Here is a 12,145-nt window from a genome sequence, read left to right on the forward strand (position 1 = left end):
GTTTCTGTTTCCTCGTCCGTTTTGTTCCATCTTTTCCCAATTCCTCCGACCACTGCCCACTTCCTCGGTTCCTCCCCTTCTTCTGCCCCCAACCCCCGCCGGGCGCCGCCGACCCCCTCCTGGTGCATTCCCGCTGCGGATCCGAAGAACCCGTGAGTGAGCCTGCTAGTTTCTTCTTCGTTCAGAACAAGTTACAAGCGTGCATGGTGATTTTTTGTCTCTGTTCCCGTTGGTTCTAGCTAAGTAAACGTTGAAGATTAACCTAGGGTTCTTCGTTGGAGTTTGATCTGCCGCGAGGGATAGCTAAATGTAGTCGGACTGAAGACCTCATCTTGGTAGCAGGGGAAGATTAACAGCATTAGGCTTATTTCGTTGCAGTTTTATTGCCCCACCCTGAAGTATCTACTGCTGTTCAGTTGGCGGCTCTAGCACTTGGTTCTCATTTCCTAGCTTCAGTTCTTATCTGTGATGTGTGATGAAATCCTTGTGCCGGAAAACACTGTAACAGAGTAATTTCGGGTGTTCTGAAGAGCGAAGACTAAATTTGTTAAAAATTGAAATCCGCTGTTGAGTCTCTGTAGCACTCCTCCCCCCAATCTCTTTCTACTATGCAGTCTGCAGAACTGTAATTTTCTTGTCTCATTACTGCAGAAGAAGCATCATGCCCAAGGTAAAGACGAGTGGTGTCAAGTATCCTGATGGGTGGGAGGTCATAGAGCCCACCCTCTCAGAGCTCCACTCAAAGATGAGGGAAGGTGAGTTTGGTTGGCCATTAGCAGTATCATCTGTAGTCTATGTACTGTTGAGACATCAAAGGTAAAATAATGTGCATTGTTGTGGTTGTCATGAATGTGGCGGTGCAGCTGAGAACGATCCGCACGATGGCAAGCGGAAGTGTGAGGCGTTATGGCCCATCTTCAAGATCAATCACCAGAGGAGCCGATACCTGTATGACCTCTACTACAACAGGAAGGAGATCTCCCGGGAGCTGTATGAGTTCTGCCTTGATCAGGGCCATGCTGACCGTAACCTCATCGCCAAGTGGAAGAAGGTATGCATATTCTCCCCATAAGGAGATGCCCATGTGCAACGTTAATTTGTCCTTTAAGCACATCTGAACAAATACTATAAAAGGATGGAACGTTCCTCTGTGGCTGGCGATTAATGTGGTTGCAGTAACAATCCGATTTAACTAAGTCTATGATAATTGTTGTAGCACAGCAGACCTTGTGTCATTTTCCTTATGTCATTTTATGTCTATGATAATTGTTGCAGTGCACCACATCTTATGTCATTTTCATTTCATCAGTTCACTTGATGTTGCGTACATGATGTTGACTTGTCTATTTTTCCTATATGTAGAAAAAGTGTCACTGTGTGCATGTTGATCTTGATATTGTTTAACTTGCGCAGCTAACTGACGTCGAATTTATATTGGATCATTGCAGCCAGGCTATGAACGTCTTTGCTGCCTGCACTGCATCCAGACACGAGATCATAACTTCGCAACCACCTGTGCCTGTAGGGTTCCTAAGCATCTGAGGGAGGAACAGGTCATAGAATGTGTTCACTGTGGATGCAAGGGCTGCGCTAGTGGTGACTGAGCACGGTGTGTTCAGACTTCAGACACTACCAAGGTGAAGTTAAGGTCGATAGGGTAAACTGGTGATATCAGCGATCTACTTTGTCAAAATGTGTAGCGTGTTTTCTACTCTGTCAGTTCGATAAGCCACATGTGCTTGTAAGACGCTGCTTTTGGTAATGCAAAGAATTTGAGTTTGCACTCCCAGTTTTTATTTATGTGCTTTTGGTATAATTTGTGTGCTCTCTTAGTAGCTTGCTAGTGACTTTGACTGATTGGTCGCTATTGATGGTGACTACTGACAGTTGTGATTTATGATTTATTTGTTCATATTGCCAACGAGGCAATACAGTGACAAATCTTCAAATGCACCTCTTTCCAGTGGAATTTTTGATGAATTCGATCGTGCCTGTAGTTCCCTGAATATCTCTTGATTGTAGTAATCAAACATATTACCATACTACTAGCTGCAAGAGATCCTGATTATGATACAGGAAATAATGTGCCGAACCTTTGGTCTGTAGCAATTACATTCGGCATGCACACACAAAAAAATCATCTGACTTCAAGCAACCTGGGAACTGACATAATCCTCATAAAATCATGTACAAATGGGTTCATGGAATGTGGGAAAGGCAGCAAGCATCAGCCAAATGTCTGTCCTTTGCAGCACAGACCAAACATGATAGATGCAAAACTACAATGATTTAGTTGCAAAGGTTTCTAGCTAGAGGCCTGCATTGGCAAGAGTGGCGACGTTGGCAAGGTGGGTGAGAGGCACGCTGGCACCCTCCACGAGGCAGAAGGAGTCGATGCTCTTGGTGAGAGGTTTACCATCTCCAGTGCTTGCATTCTGAGCTCCATTGGATAATCCTTCACACAGCCAATTCTTGGGCCAACTCCAGTGCTCCATTTCAGGGACAGCCTGTGGCCAAGCTGATAGGATTTTGACTTGCTCTTGGAATTCACCCTCTCAAGAATTGCTTCCTGCGAGACACCAGTATCTCTAGGGCTTTGCAGGCCACCTGATAAGGTTCTTTGGTAGGTCGGCCTAGCTTGCTCTAGACGAACATTGTCGCCATCAGCATCTTTAGCTTGTGAAGATGGATCAGATGCCTTGCTTTCTTCTACCATGTTTGGAGGGGTAATCAATTGTGGAGGATTGGATGCCATGAAAGCAGCGGCAGCGCTCTGTGTGCTATCAGGCACTGGATCTTCATAAGAGTCTTCCCTGGCAGATGAACGCACCTGAATATGCAAAAGCAAGCTCAGTATGTGAAACCATCTTACATTTCATAACATAGGAGTGTTTAGATTGTGATGGACCAAAACTAAGCATACCTCAACTTCTTTGAGATCAACTCCATTCTCTTCTAGGAAGCTCATGAAGTTGCTGAGGTTCTCTGCACTTGGTTTGTAGTGGCCACTATATGCCCAGATGGACTGAAATCATATCAGACAATCAGAGGATCAGATTAGCATAGTGTAACTTTTCCTAGTGCAGCCATTGAGGAGGTGCAATAACACAGCGTGATGGAAGTATCAGATGATTCGTCAATATTTTGGGAGAAAGATGCAGGATTAAGAAACAACTCAGGAACTCATAACAGCAAAGGAAAATCCATGTGTAAATAGTACCATATTAATAGGGCAGAGTTTCACAAAAATACCTTGATAGCTCCATTTTCTGCAGTAAACCTTCCAGCAGCTATGGTAGTACCTCCTGCTAAAAAGCTGGAGTGCTGGAATACACCTTTTTCTTTCTGAAAATCAAAATAAGCGTACGAGTAAAGCAATTTAGGGATGCAAAACTTCCAAAATAAGGTACTCCATACAGCATTGGTGAGCAGCAATGGAAGTAAACTCTTGTAAGAGTTGGCAAACTACCTTGCCAGCATAAAGTTTCTTTGCTGTGCTCATAACAAAAATCCATTTCGTCCCTTTAGGACCGTGGCTTGTATCAAGTGGTTCTCCAGACATTTTATTGATAATACTTCCCTCTGTAATGATGTATTCATAGTACTCACGTTCTTGCTGCAAAACATCAGACGACAGTTAGAACTATCTGGTAGGCCTAGCCGCTGCATAACATTGAAGTCATGCATAGTATCTTCGTCTAAATATGTTCACGTAATTTTTTTATGTTAACTTTTCTGAACACATGGGCTTACTGCAGTTAAGATGAACATTTGAGGAAAAGTCTTCTATGGAAGTAGGCCAAGGGCCTTCTAGAACCTCATAAGTGTTAACAAGAAGTCATGATCTGGAACTTTTAGCTGTTAAATATAGCTGTATGTAACGATGATTTATTAGCAATAGAATTTAAGACATAATATGTCAAATGCAGCGGTTCCAGAGACCAGGGGCATTGCACAGCCCTCATGTAGCCACCTGCAGGGCCTAATCCCTGTCGTGGTTAGGTTCTGTATAGTCATTTAAGATTATGATTTCAACTTCGTTGCAAGTCATATCCTTTTTTGGGGGAATTTCTCTTTGCCCAGGAAACAAACCTCTCTCTCCCCTAAGGCCCTAACTAAGTAGATATCCTTACCAACTAAATAAACTAAGTGGCATTTATGTCTTTTGTCAAGTGATCACGACATTGTTAACGTGAAAAAACATATTCTAGCAGCTCAGCATGAGAGCCACAATGTTAGTGCCTTAGAGGCATTTAGTCATCACCAGGGCTTGACAAGAAATTTGGGGGTTGAATAAATTTAGTACTCTGTACTACTTTTAAGCCCGAACGTAGATCTCCTCAGAATGTTTTCAGCACGGATAGTAGTAAATATTATCTTACCGGGCCAAGATACATTATGCATTCCTTCTTCAACCGAGCCCTTGGACATTCCGGAAGATCTATGTCTTTTCCCTCGCCAATATCAAGCCTGCATATGCAAAAATAGAAGACTGAGTTGCTTCACTCCCTGAAATTCATATTACACCAATGCCACATTTAACAAACTTATAGGAAAATGACAAAGATATACATACAGATTTCATAACATAATCTGCAATCAAATATGCAAATCCAGATATGTCCTTACCAGTAGAAGAACGGCTGGCCGGCCTGGCTCTTGCACCAGACATCATAGTAAAAATGCAGGTTGTGCCCATATCTATGTCTTGGGTCAATCTAAAACAGCAGATGAAATTTCAGAATTTTTGCAAATAGAAGTCCAAGTCAACAGATCACTGCAGAAACTTCCATGATCGATGTCCACACCAAACTAAAAGTCAAAGTCAGCTGGTACTGGATAGCAGCAGATTCGTTTCACACACATTTGAGAACATATGAGCAATATCCAAAGCGAATGCGATACAATACTACAGTACTAAAATAAAAATATTAAAAGACAGCAGTTGGTTTGTACTCACAGCCTCGATCCAGTGCTGGAAAGCTAGCTTCAGTGCCTTGGCATCCTTGGATAAACCTTGACCCACCTGCATCAAGCCAAGAAACATGGCGTAAGTTAAATTCCAAGCAAAAAGGATCGCTTTCCGGGGCAAGAAAGGGCACGGAGAGCTGTATTTATCGTGGCGGCAATTGAATTGATGAAGGGGGGAAGTTGTCGACTACCGGACCTTGGAGGCATTGAGGCTGACGCGGTTCCAGCGCGACGCGGCGGTCTCCGGCTCCGGGTCGTCGTAGAAGGAGACGGTGCTGTGGTTGAGCTGCGCGAACTCCAGCGCTTGCCACCTTCATTCACCAAATCGGTCACAACCACAGAACTGGTTAGTAATTTCACATCACACCACCCGTGACCCATCAAGGCCCAATCAGACATTGCCGACACCATTAACATCTCTCACGGGGGCCAGCAAGAAGCCAGCCAAGAACCAAGAAAAGCGGAGCAAACAGTAAAACGCGCCGAATCCCAGGGGAAAAGGGGGCGTTCGGCCGATTTTCTTTGCCAAAATTAAAAGACCAAACGGAACCGAAGGAAAAGAGAAAAAAAAAAAGCTTCTTTCTGAAGGATCTGGTGATTAATGGAATTATTACCAGAGCTCCTCGACGACGACGGCGGAGTCGGCGAGCTTGCGGCGGGTGCGGTAGCTCCGGTACACCTTCTGCACCCTGGTGGCCGCGCCATTCGCTCCGCCGCCGTCCGCCCCCTGCGACGGCGACGAAAGGTCGAGCACGCGGCCCAGCAGCCCGGCCACCGCCGCCGCCGCGGGAGGAGCCATCGCCGTCTCCACCTCCATCTCTCACGAGACCAGCAATACCAGCAGGAGAAATGGTTCTTCCCCGAAGCAGAATCTATCGGGAGGAGGAAGAGGCCTGCAGTGCGGGAGGAATTTAAGGCGGGTTTATGCGCTGGCGCTGCCTGTGGTCGCTGTAATCTAATTATCCTGTCGCGCTCTCCTCGCAGCAGACAAGTAAAAGTATGGAGATTTCCTTTCCTGCAAAGACGAAAGAGAAAGGAAAACAACGGGAATATAATGCTGCAAGTTACTCTCCCTACCTGCCGAGACTAGAGACCGAGTAGAGTAGGCGTGGCAGTTGGAAGAAGGATGAGCAGACATGTGGGCCCGCGGCGCAGCGAAAGGACGGACGGACGGGCTGGATGGATCCGTGGCTCCGATTGGGACGGATGGAGGGTTGACGTGGACCGCAGTGGTCAGTCGGGTCGTGCCGACGTCAGCAGGCGCCAGATTAAGGGTGCGAGACGTGACACGTTCGGTACGCACACCAAATTAGTTTCGTTGGTCTCGTGTTAACAAGAGAACGAACAGCGGCCGGGTCGTGTGTCTCGTGCATGAATGAACGAACCGGTCGGTCTCGGTCGGTCCTGCGTTTTGTCTTGGAGCGAACGTTTCTCCTTGAGTTAGATCTGCCTACGTATTGTACGTGTCTCCCTGGGAAAATTTAGGAGAATGCACAGACGGAACAAATTGCGAGTTTTTTTTAGTAAACAGTACACGCCACGGTGGTGGCCCCAGATGACTCGTGTGCCGACTTGGTCAACAAAATTGACGAAATGGCACGGTGTTTAGGTCTGGTTTGCCCACAGCTTTCTCGTCCGTGGACTTGCTGTGGTTACGGTCGGTCGGCACATGCCACGCCAAGACTGGCACGAGGCCGGGGTCTCTTTCCATGCGGGGCAGGTACACGTATTTATGCTCTCTATATATATGACTGTTCAAATAGCTGTAACTGCACGTCAAACACCGTGACTGATTCACCGGCGATCGACATAAACAATCTTGTATATGTCTCGCTCGCTCGTCCGGTCGCCGTCATGCATGGGGTCATGTGGAGAGCTAATTAAGCTAATTAATCGTAGATTGATCGATCGGCACAGCAGAATAATAGTCAGTCTTCGGTTTAATTTCATGGCGCAGATCATTCCTCCGCACCGACGGCGATACCGCAGCAAGCAAGCAGCAGCTTATCCGGTAGTAGCTAGGAGGATTTTTGCCTGCTCCTTTGCACGAGCTTAGCAAAGCGATCCCCAAAAGCCAAGTGCTTTCTCCGTCCAACGAAGCAAAAATTTTAACAAAATTAAGACATTTTTTATTGGACGAAAGGAATATATGGATCTATCGCTTCGATACACATGATCAATCAATTAGCTCGTGAAAATTGATAGCTATAGTTTTGGAATGGTGATCGAGGCAGACGTTTTCGTGGTTGGGGGTTTGTCCGGCTCCTTACCTGCTCTGATTTATTTATCCACAGAGAAAAGTAGTCACTGAACGCTGATGATATTTTTGGTCCCGCAAGCATGAACATGGGTAACCTAGTTTTCTTGTTCCTTCTTCTTACGGTAGCAGGGTAAGCTTTCTTCTTGTTTCTTTCTTCAACATTGATGGACCGGTAGCTAGCCTTTATGAAAAAGCACGAGGTTGTGCTACCCCGTACGTAAGACCATAAAATGAGAATCACGAGATATTTTTTTTTACAGCAAGAATCACGAGAGTTGCATTGCCTTTCTCCGAACCGAGGGCTTAGTACCTAACTTAACTTCCTGCGCTGCTTTCCCATCTAATTTTAGCTTTCAAAACTTGGTAATTTCACCAATTAACTTTCAAACCATTTTTGGTCGTGCATACCGGCCGGCCTGATGCCCGTACGTGCGTACGTGGTCCGTTCCATCCATTGTTTGCCATGTATGTGTATCAGCTTATACACATACATGATCAATGCACGGATGTCTATGGCTTCAGGGAGCTAGTACGTACGAAGCTATTATGTACCTGTCGGTAGACGACTTGACGTCTTGACGGTGTGTGTTTTGGATTCGCACAAGTCTATGTCCAAGGTTTCAGCTAGCCCTTGATGGCAGTGGTGCCGAAATGGTCCTGCCCGGCTAGCACGTAAAGGGTAAAGCTAGCTAGTGGCAAGTCCCCATCTCTCGCGCAGCATGAAACGAATGCTGTTTTTGTGCGTGCGTGTGTTTATTCTTCGACACATATCACACGGGATATCATCGAGGAGTCGGTGATGGCTCAGCCTCGTTTCTGCTTCTTTTTTCCCCCTTGTGCAGATCGTAGTACTGCGACTCCTGTCTGCTGTCTGCCATGTATAGCTGCCTAGATGGATCGAGACAGTGTGTTGTGTCCAGTTCATGTACTAGCGTGCATAGGCCCGGCCGTACGTACGTGCACGTTATCTGTATGAACCTTTTTTTGCAGATGCCGGTTAAGGCCAAAAGGCACGGGCTAAATTAGATTTTAGATATCGGATGGACCGAACTTGGAGCATGCAGGGGTCATATCTTTTCGTTTTGGCGAATATATAGATAGATGGTTAGTTGCATCTACGGAAAAACCGGAGGCATGCAGTATTACCGGTAAAGAATAGTTTGGCCAGGCACGTAACACGTTATTTTGGTGGTTATTGGCCCACGGGAATCTCGTCCAGTTAGTCTTTACCTGCTCCAATGGCATAGAAAATGGGTCGTCGCTGATGATATGGATCGGACTCCAAGGCATGAGCTGCGTAAGTTTAAAGTATATATTCCGTATGTTTATCTCTCCCGGAAGTTGTCGTTTTGGCACAGGACGAGAAGTCCATCAAGGAGCGTCCAACTTGCTGCATTTTTCTTAGCTGGCACGAGCTGCATGCACGCACGTACCAAAAGACCTTATTACCACCGGCCGTTATGGACGGATGTACACTCTCCGTTTCATATTAAATAATACTCCTACCCGATCCATAATTCTTGTCTCAAATTTGTCTAAAAGGATGTATCTATTCTTAAAAAATATTTCAACAAGAAAAATGAAACGGAGAAAGTAAAATATTATATGTATATAAACGTGGTTTCTGGTATAGACGAGTCACTTTATATGCAACGGATGGTGTATTACATTTTTCTCGCGGGTAATTGATGTACATCGCAGACACACGTATAAGTTGGACCACGTGAGAAACACGAGACCAATGAAGACACGCGCGAAGAGAGCACTGTACGTACAATTTTGCCAGAACGGCCGTCGACAGTGCATCGATTCATCGCGAAGCTAATTAGACGCATCGCACTGTCCGTGGTAGGGGCCCCACGTTAATTAGTCACTCTGACCCACTGTATTATTTCCAGCCATGACAAGATGTTTTGTCCACTGTGCATCTACCTACCCAGGTACCACCTTTCGAACATTATTCTGGCTTTTCCGGTGAGATGTTGCATAAAAGAAAAGATGTTTCCATAAAACAAAAGGAGATGTTTCAAAGAAAAATTTGGGAGATCCAGGAGATGTTTGAGAATCCGGCTCTGATTGTTGCTTTTTTTTAGGGGGGGCTCTGATTATTGCTGTGATCAAAATGCGTGACACGAACGCCCGAAAGTATTCTTCCGGGAAGATAGGGATAACAATCTGGCCCATACCCTTCACTCAGAATTGGATGGGCCGATCTTCTGGACCGGGCCGTCCAGATTACGTACAGATTCTAAACGGGCCGGCTGTATTTACAGGTGAAGCTAAAGAAGTTTTCACTGGGCGTCCCCAGGTTATCCGGCCCACCTTATATTTACAACTGACGCGCTACTTTGAGGACTCGGAATATTTGGTACTCCACGAAAATAGTTACTTCCACTAAAAAAAAAACGAAAATAGATGCAACTCTTTTGTCTGACACTTAGCGGAGTAAATTACATATTTTCATATTTTTGCGCACTTTATGTTAACAAAATAGTCGCAACTCAAATCTTTTTTGTTCATGAAACTCGTTTGACTGAAAAAGAAACTAGTCTGTGTTTCTATGGCGGAGTATTTCTCAGGCAATTGAGAATCACCAAGAGAGTAATTATTGTGTCTCTGGCGAAGACGTCGACCAAAAATTGCGCATCACGAGACTGGATGTTGAACAAAAATTTCTTAATACTACCTGCCCCAGCGGGCGCCTGCATATCTTGTCCTCACGTGCAAGCATTCCAGTTGACCTCCCAAGATGATCGAACCAATGAACGAAAAGGAGATCGAGTAATATAAGACCATGCGAGATAAATAAGATAATATTGTAAGCATGGACGGGGGACGCGTACACTCGGCCGGCTCGCTTCGTCAAGCAGGAGCTGTTAAGCTTAATTAAGCACATGCATGCATTAGCCTCTTTCTGTGAAGGTTAAGTCTTGACCAGGGCGGAAAACCTGCGACGCTATTGTTAATATTTTTTCGGGAAGAAAGGATCTATATATATACCTGAATACCTCAGCAAGACGACAATTACAGCCGTTCTCGTTTAGGTTCAGCATCGTCTGGACCGAATCTTCACTTATTGCTACTGAATTAATGCATGAGGATGAGGATCTGATCGATCATTTTTCCTTGAACGGATACTTCACTTATCGGAATTTCAAGATTAATCAGCATGGAATTAATATACAAGATCATCCACATACGCATGCATGCATGCATGCATGGACGGCTCCATGCATGCACGTACGCAAGGGTGCTCTACATTTTTTTGCCGCTTGAAGCGATCGACAGGCAGCTAGCTAGCATGGCACGTTACGTACGTCCCGGGGAAGATATTACAACTGGCCGGCCGGCGTTGACGAGCACCACGCACGAAGCAAAGCTTAACTCTAATTATATCTAGCTAGATCCTCCGTTCGATCCCCGGCCTATAAATCCCCATGGAACAATGCACACAAACGTATACCATCTCGAGTCTCGGCCGATCAACCATCCGATCGACCCGCAGCTAGCTAGCAAAAACAACACTCGAGCTGAGCGCAATAATGGCGAGGCGCGTGGGAGTCGTGGTGGTGCTGCTGCTGGCCTTGGCGGTGCTGGCCACGGCGCAGCCCGGCAGCAGGCCTCCCAAGGCCCAGGGCCCGAAGCCCAAGCCCACGAAGGTCAAGTGCGACGGGCGCAAGCTGTACCCGGCCTGCCCCAAGGGCGAGGTGGAGTGCCCCGCCTACTGCCCCGACTCCTGCTACGCCGACTGCAACGCCTGCAAGCCCGTCTGCGGTACACATACATCCCCTGCTATAAACTCCATCTACTACAACAATAGTTACAATTAATGTCAATGAAGCAATGACCCGTGGCAATGTGTGCGTGCAGTGTGCAACGTGCCGGGCGCGTGCGGCGACCCAAAGTTCATCGGCGGCGACGGCAACGCCTTCTACTTCCACGGCAAGACGGGCGGCGACTTCTGCGTCGTCTCCGACAGGGACCTCCACATCAACGCGCACTTCATCGGCAAGAGCGGCGCACCCGGCATGACCCGCGACTTCACCTGGATCCAGGCCATCGGCGTGCTCTTCGACGGCCACCACAGCCTCTACCTCGGCGCCAGGAAGACCGGCGCCTGGGAAGACGATGTCGACCGCCTGGAGATCACCCTCGACGGCGAGCCCGTCCACCTCCCAGCTGCCGCTGCCGCCAAGTGGACCTCTGCCCGTGTCCCGGCGCTGTCCGTCACGCGCACCAAGGCCGCCAATGGCGTGCTCGTCGCCGTCCAAGGGAAGTTCAGCGTCAGGGCCAATGTTGTGCCGATCACGGCGGAGGAGTCCAGGGTGCACCGCTATGGGGTCACCTCCGACGACTGCCTGGCGCACCTCGAGCTGGCCTTCAAGTTCGAGGCTCTCACCGATGATGTTCATGGCGTCGTTGGGCAGACGTACCGCCCTGACTATGTGAACAGTTTCGATGTCCGGGCGTCCATGCCCACCATGGGTGGGGACGCTAGCTTTGCGGCGTCTAGCTTGTTTGCCGCTGACTGCGCCGTTGCGCGCTTCGGGTCTGCTGGCGCCGGCGTTGTGATGCCGTCGGAGCTCGCTGCTGTTACCTGCGCCAGTGGCATGGACGGCAAAGGGGTGGTGTGCAAGAAGTAAAAGGGAGAAAGAATTAATACTTGGCCGCGCATGGTTGCCAAGTAGTACACAGTAATAAGCATACGTTGCCATCAGATGACGTGTTGGGATTAATATGATTATGTATCGTTCTCTTCAGTTAATTATCATGTAATGTTCTGTATTTTTTTCGAAAAGGAGTAGATCATGTAATGTTCTGTTGCATCAAATAAATTTGGCGTGCCGCGTTCTGTTCGTCCGATTCACCGTGTTCTGTTCGTCCGATTCGGGCATTTCTAAAATAGGCTTTTCA

At 47.1% G+C, this 12,145-nt stretch overlaps 3 protein-coding genes across 4 annotated transcripts; 2 read left to right on the plus strand and 1 right to left on the minus strand.

Moving 5' to 3' along the window:
* Positions 1 to 24: 24 nt before the first annotated feature.
* LOC100845740 (protein BUD31 homolog 3) lies at positions 25 to 1,800 on the plus strand. Of its 2 annotated transcripts, none has more exons than XM_003578858.3 (4): positions 25 to 152; positions 652 to 755; positions 864 to 1,051; positions 1,449 to 1,800. In XM_003578858.3, exons 2-4 carry the CDS (start codon positions 662 to 664, stop codon positions 1,602 to 1,604), a joined length of 438 nt encoding a protein of 145 aa, XP_003578906.1. In that variant the 5' UTR covers positions 25 to 152; positions 652 to 661; the 3' UTR covers positions 1,605 to 1,800. The 2 variants fall into 2 exon arrangements, with proteins under 2 accessions (XP_003578906.1, XP_010238716.1); XM_010240414.3 differs by having other exon boundaries at positions 66 to 206.
* A 250-nt stretch (positions 1,801 to 2,050) lies between these two features.
* Positions 2,051 to 6,016, minus strand: LOC100846354 (IQ domain-containing protein IQM3). Its single transcript, XM_003578860.4, has 9 exons — positions 5,586 to 6,016; positions 5,168 to 5,282; positions 4,961 to 5,026; positions 4,630 to 4,718; positions 4,383 to 4,470; positions 3,470 to 3,616; positions 3,253 to 3,345; positions 2,924 to 3,025; positions 2,051 to 2,830 (listed from the first exon to the last, which is right to left on the minus strand). Exons 1-9 carry the CDS (start codon positions 5,786 to 5,788, stop codon positions 2,306 to 2,308), a joined length of 1,428 nt encoding a protein of 475 aa, XP_003578908.1. The 5' UTR covers positions 5,789 to 6,016; the 3' UTR covers positions 2,051 to 2,305.
* A 4,685-nt stretch (positions 6,017 to 10,701) lies between these two features.
* Positions 10,702 to 12,092, plus strand: LOC100821155. The gene is made up of 2 exons (XM_003578863.3): positions 10,702 to 11,005; positions 11,102 to 12,092. Exons 1-2 carry the CDS (start codon positions 10,774 to 10,776, stop codon positions 11,872 to 11,874), a joined length of 1,005 nt encoding a protein of 334 aa, XP_003578911.1. The 5' UTR covers positions 10,702 to 10,773; the 3' UTR covers positions 11,875 to 12,092.
* Positions 12,093 to 12,145: the final 53 nt, after the last annotated feature.

Source organism: Brachypodium distachyon, chromosome 4 (assembly GCF_000005505.3).
Source record: "Brachypodium distachyon strain Bd21 chromosome 4, Brachypodium_distachyon_v3.0, whole genome shotgun sequence".
NCBI lineage: Eukaryota > Viridiplantae > Streptophyta > Magnoliopsida > Poales > Poaceae > Brachypodium > Brachypodium distachyon.

Bases quoted from the DNA above. Each gene is read 5' to 3' on its own strand.
- LOC100845740 (XM_003578858.3), top strand. From the start codon at position 662: ATGCCCAAGGTAAAGACGAGTGGTGTCAAGTATCCTGATGGGTGGGAG. The intron at 756-863 runs GTGAGTTTGGTT...GTGGCGGTGCAG, and splicing joins CCACTCAAAGATGAGGGAAG to CTGAGAACGATCCGCACGAT. The intron at 1,052-1,448 runs GTATGCATATTC...GGATCATTGCAG, and splicing joins TCATCGCCAAGTGGAAGAAG to CCAGGCTATGAACGTCTTTG.
- LOC100846354 (XM_003578860.4), bottom strand. From the start codon at position 5,788: ATGGAGGTGGAGACGGCGATGGCTCCTCCCGCGGCGGCGGCGGTGGCC. The intron at 5,283-5,585 runs GTAATAATTCCA...TGGTGAATGAAG, and splicing joins GTCGTCGTCGAGGAGCTCTG to GTGGCAAGCGCTGGAGTTCG. The intron at 4,471-4,629 runs GTAAGGACATAT...TTGCATATGCAG, and splicing joins GGCCAGCCGTTCTTCTACTG to GCTTGATATTGGCGAGGGAA.
- LOC100821155 (XM_003578863.3), top strand. From the start codon at position 10,774: ATGGCGAGGCGCGTGGGAGTCGTGGTGGTGCTGCTGCTGGCCTTGGCG. The intron at 11,006-11,101 runs GTACACATACAT...GTGTGCGTGCAG, and splicing joins CGCCTGCAAGCCCGTCTGCG to TGTGCAACGTGCCGGGCGCG.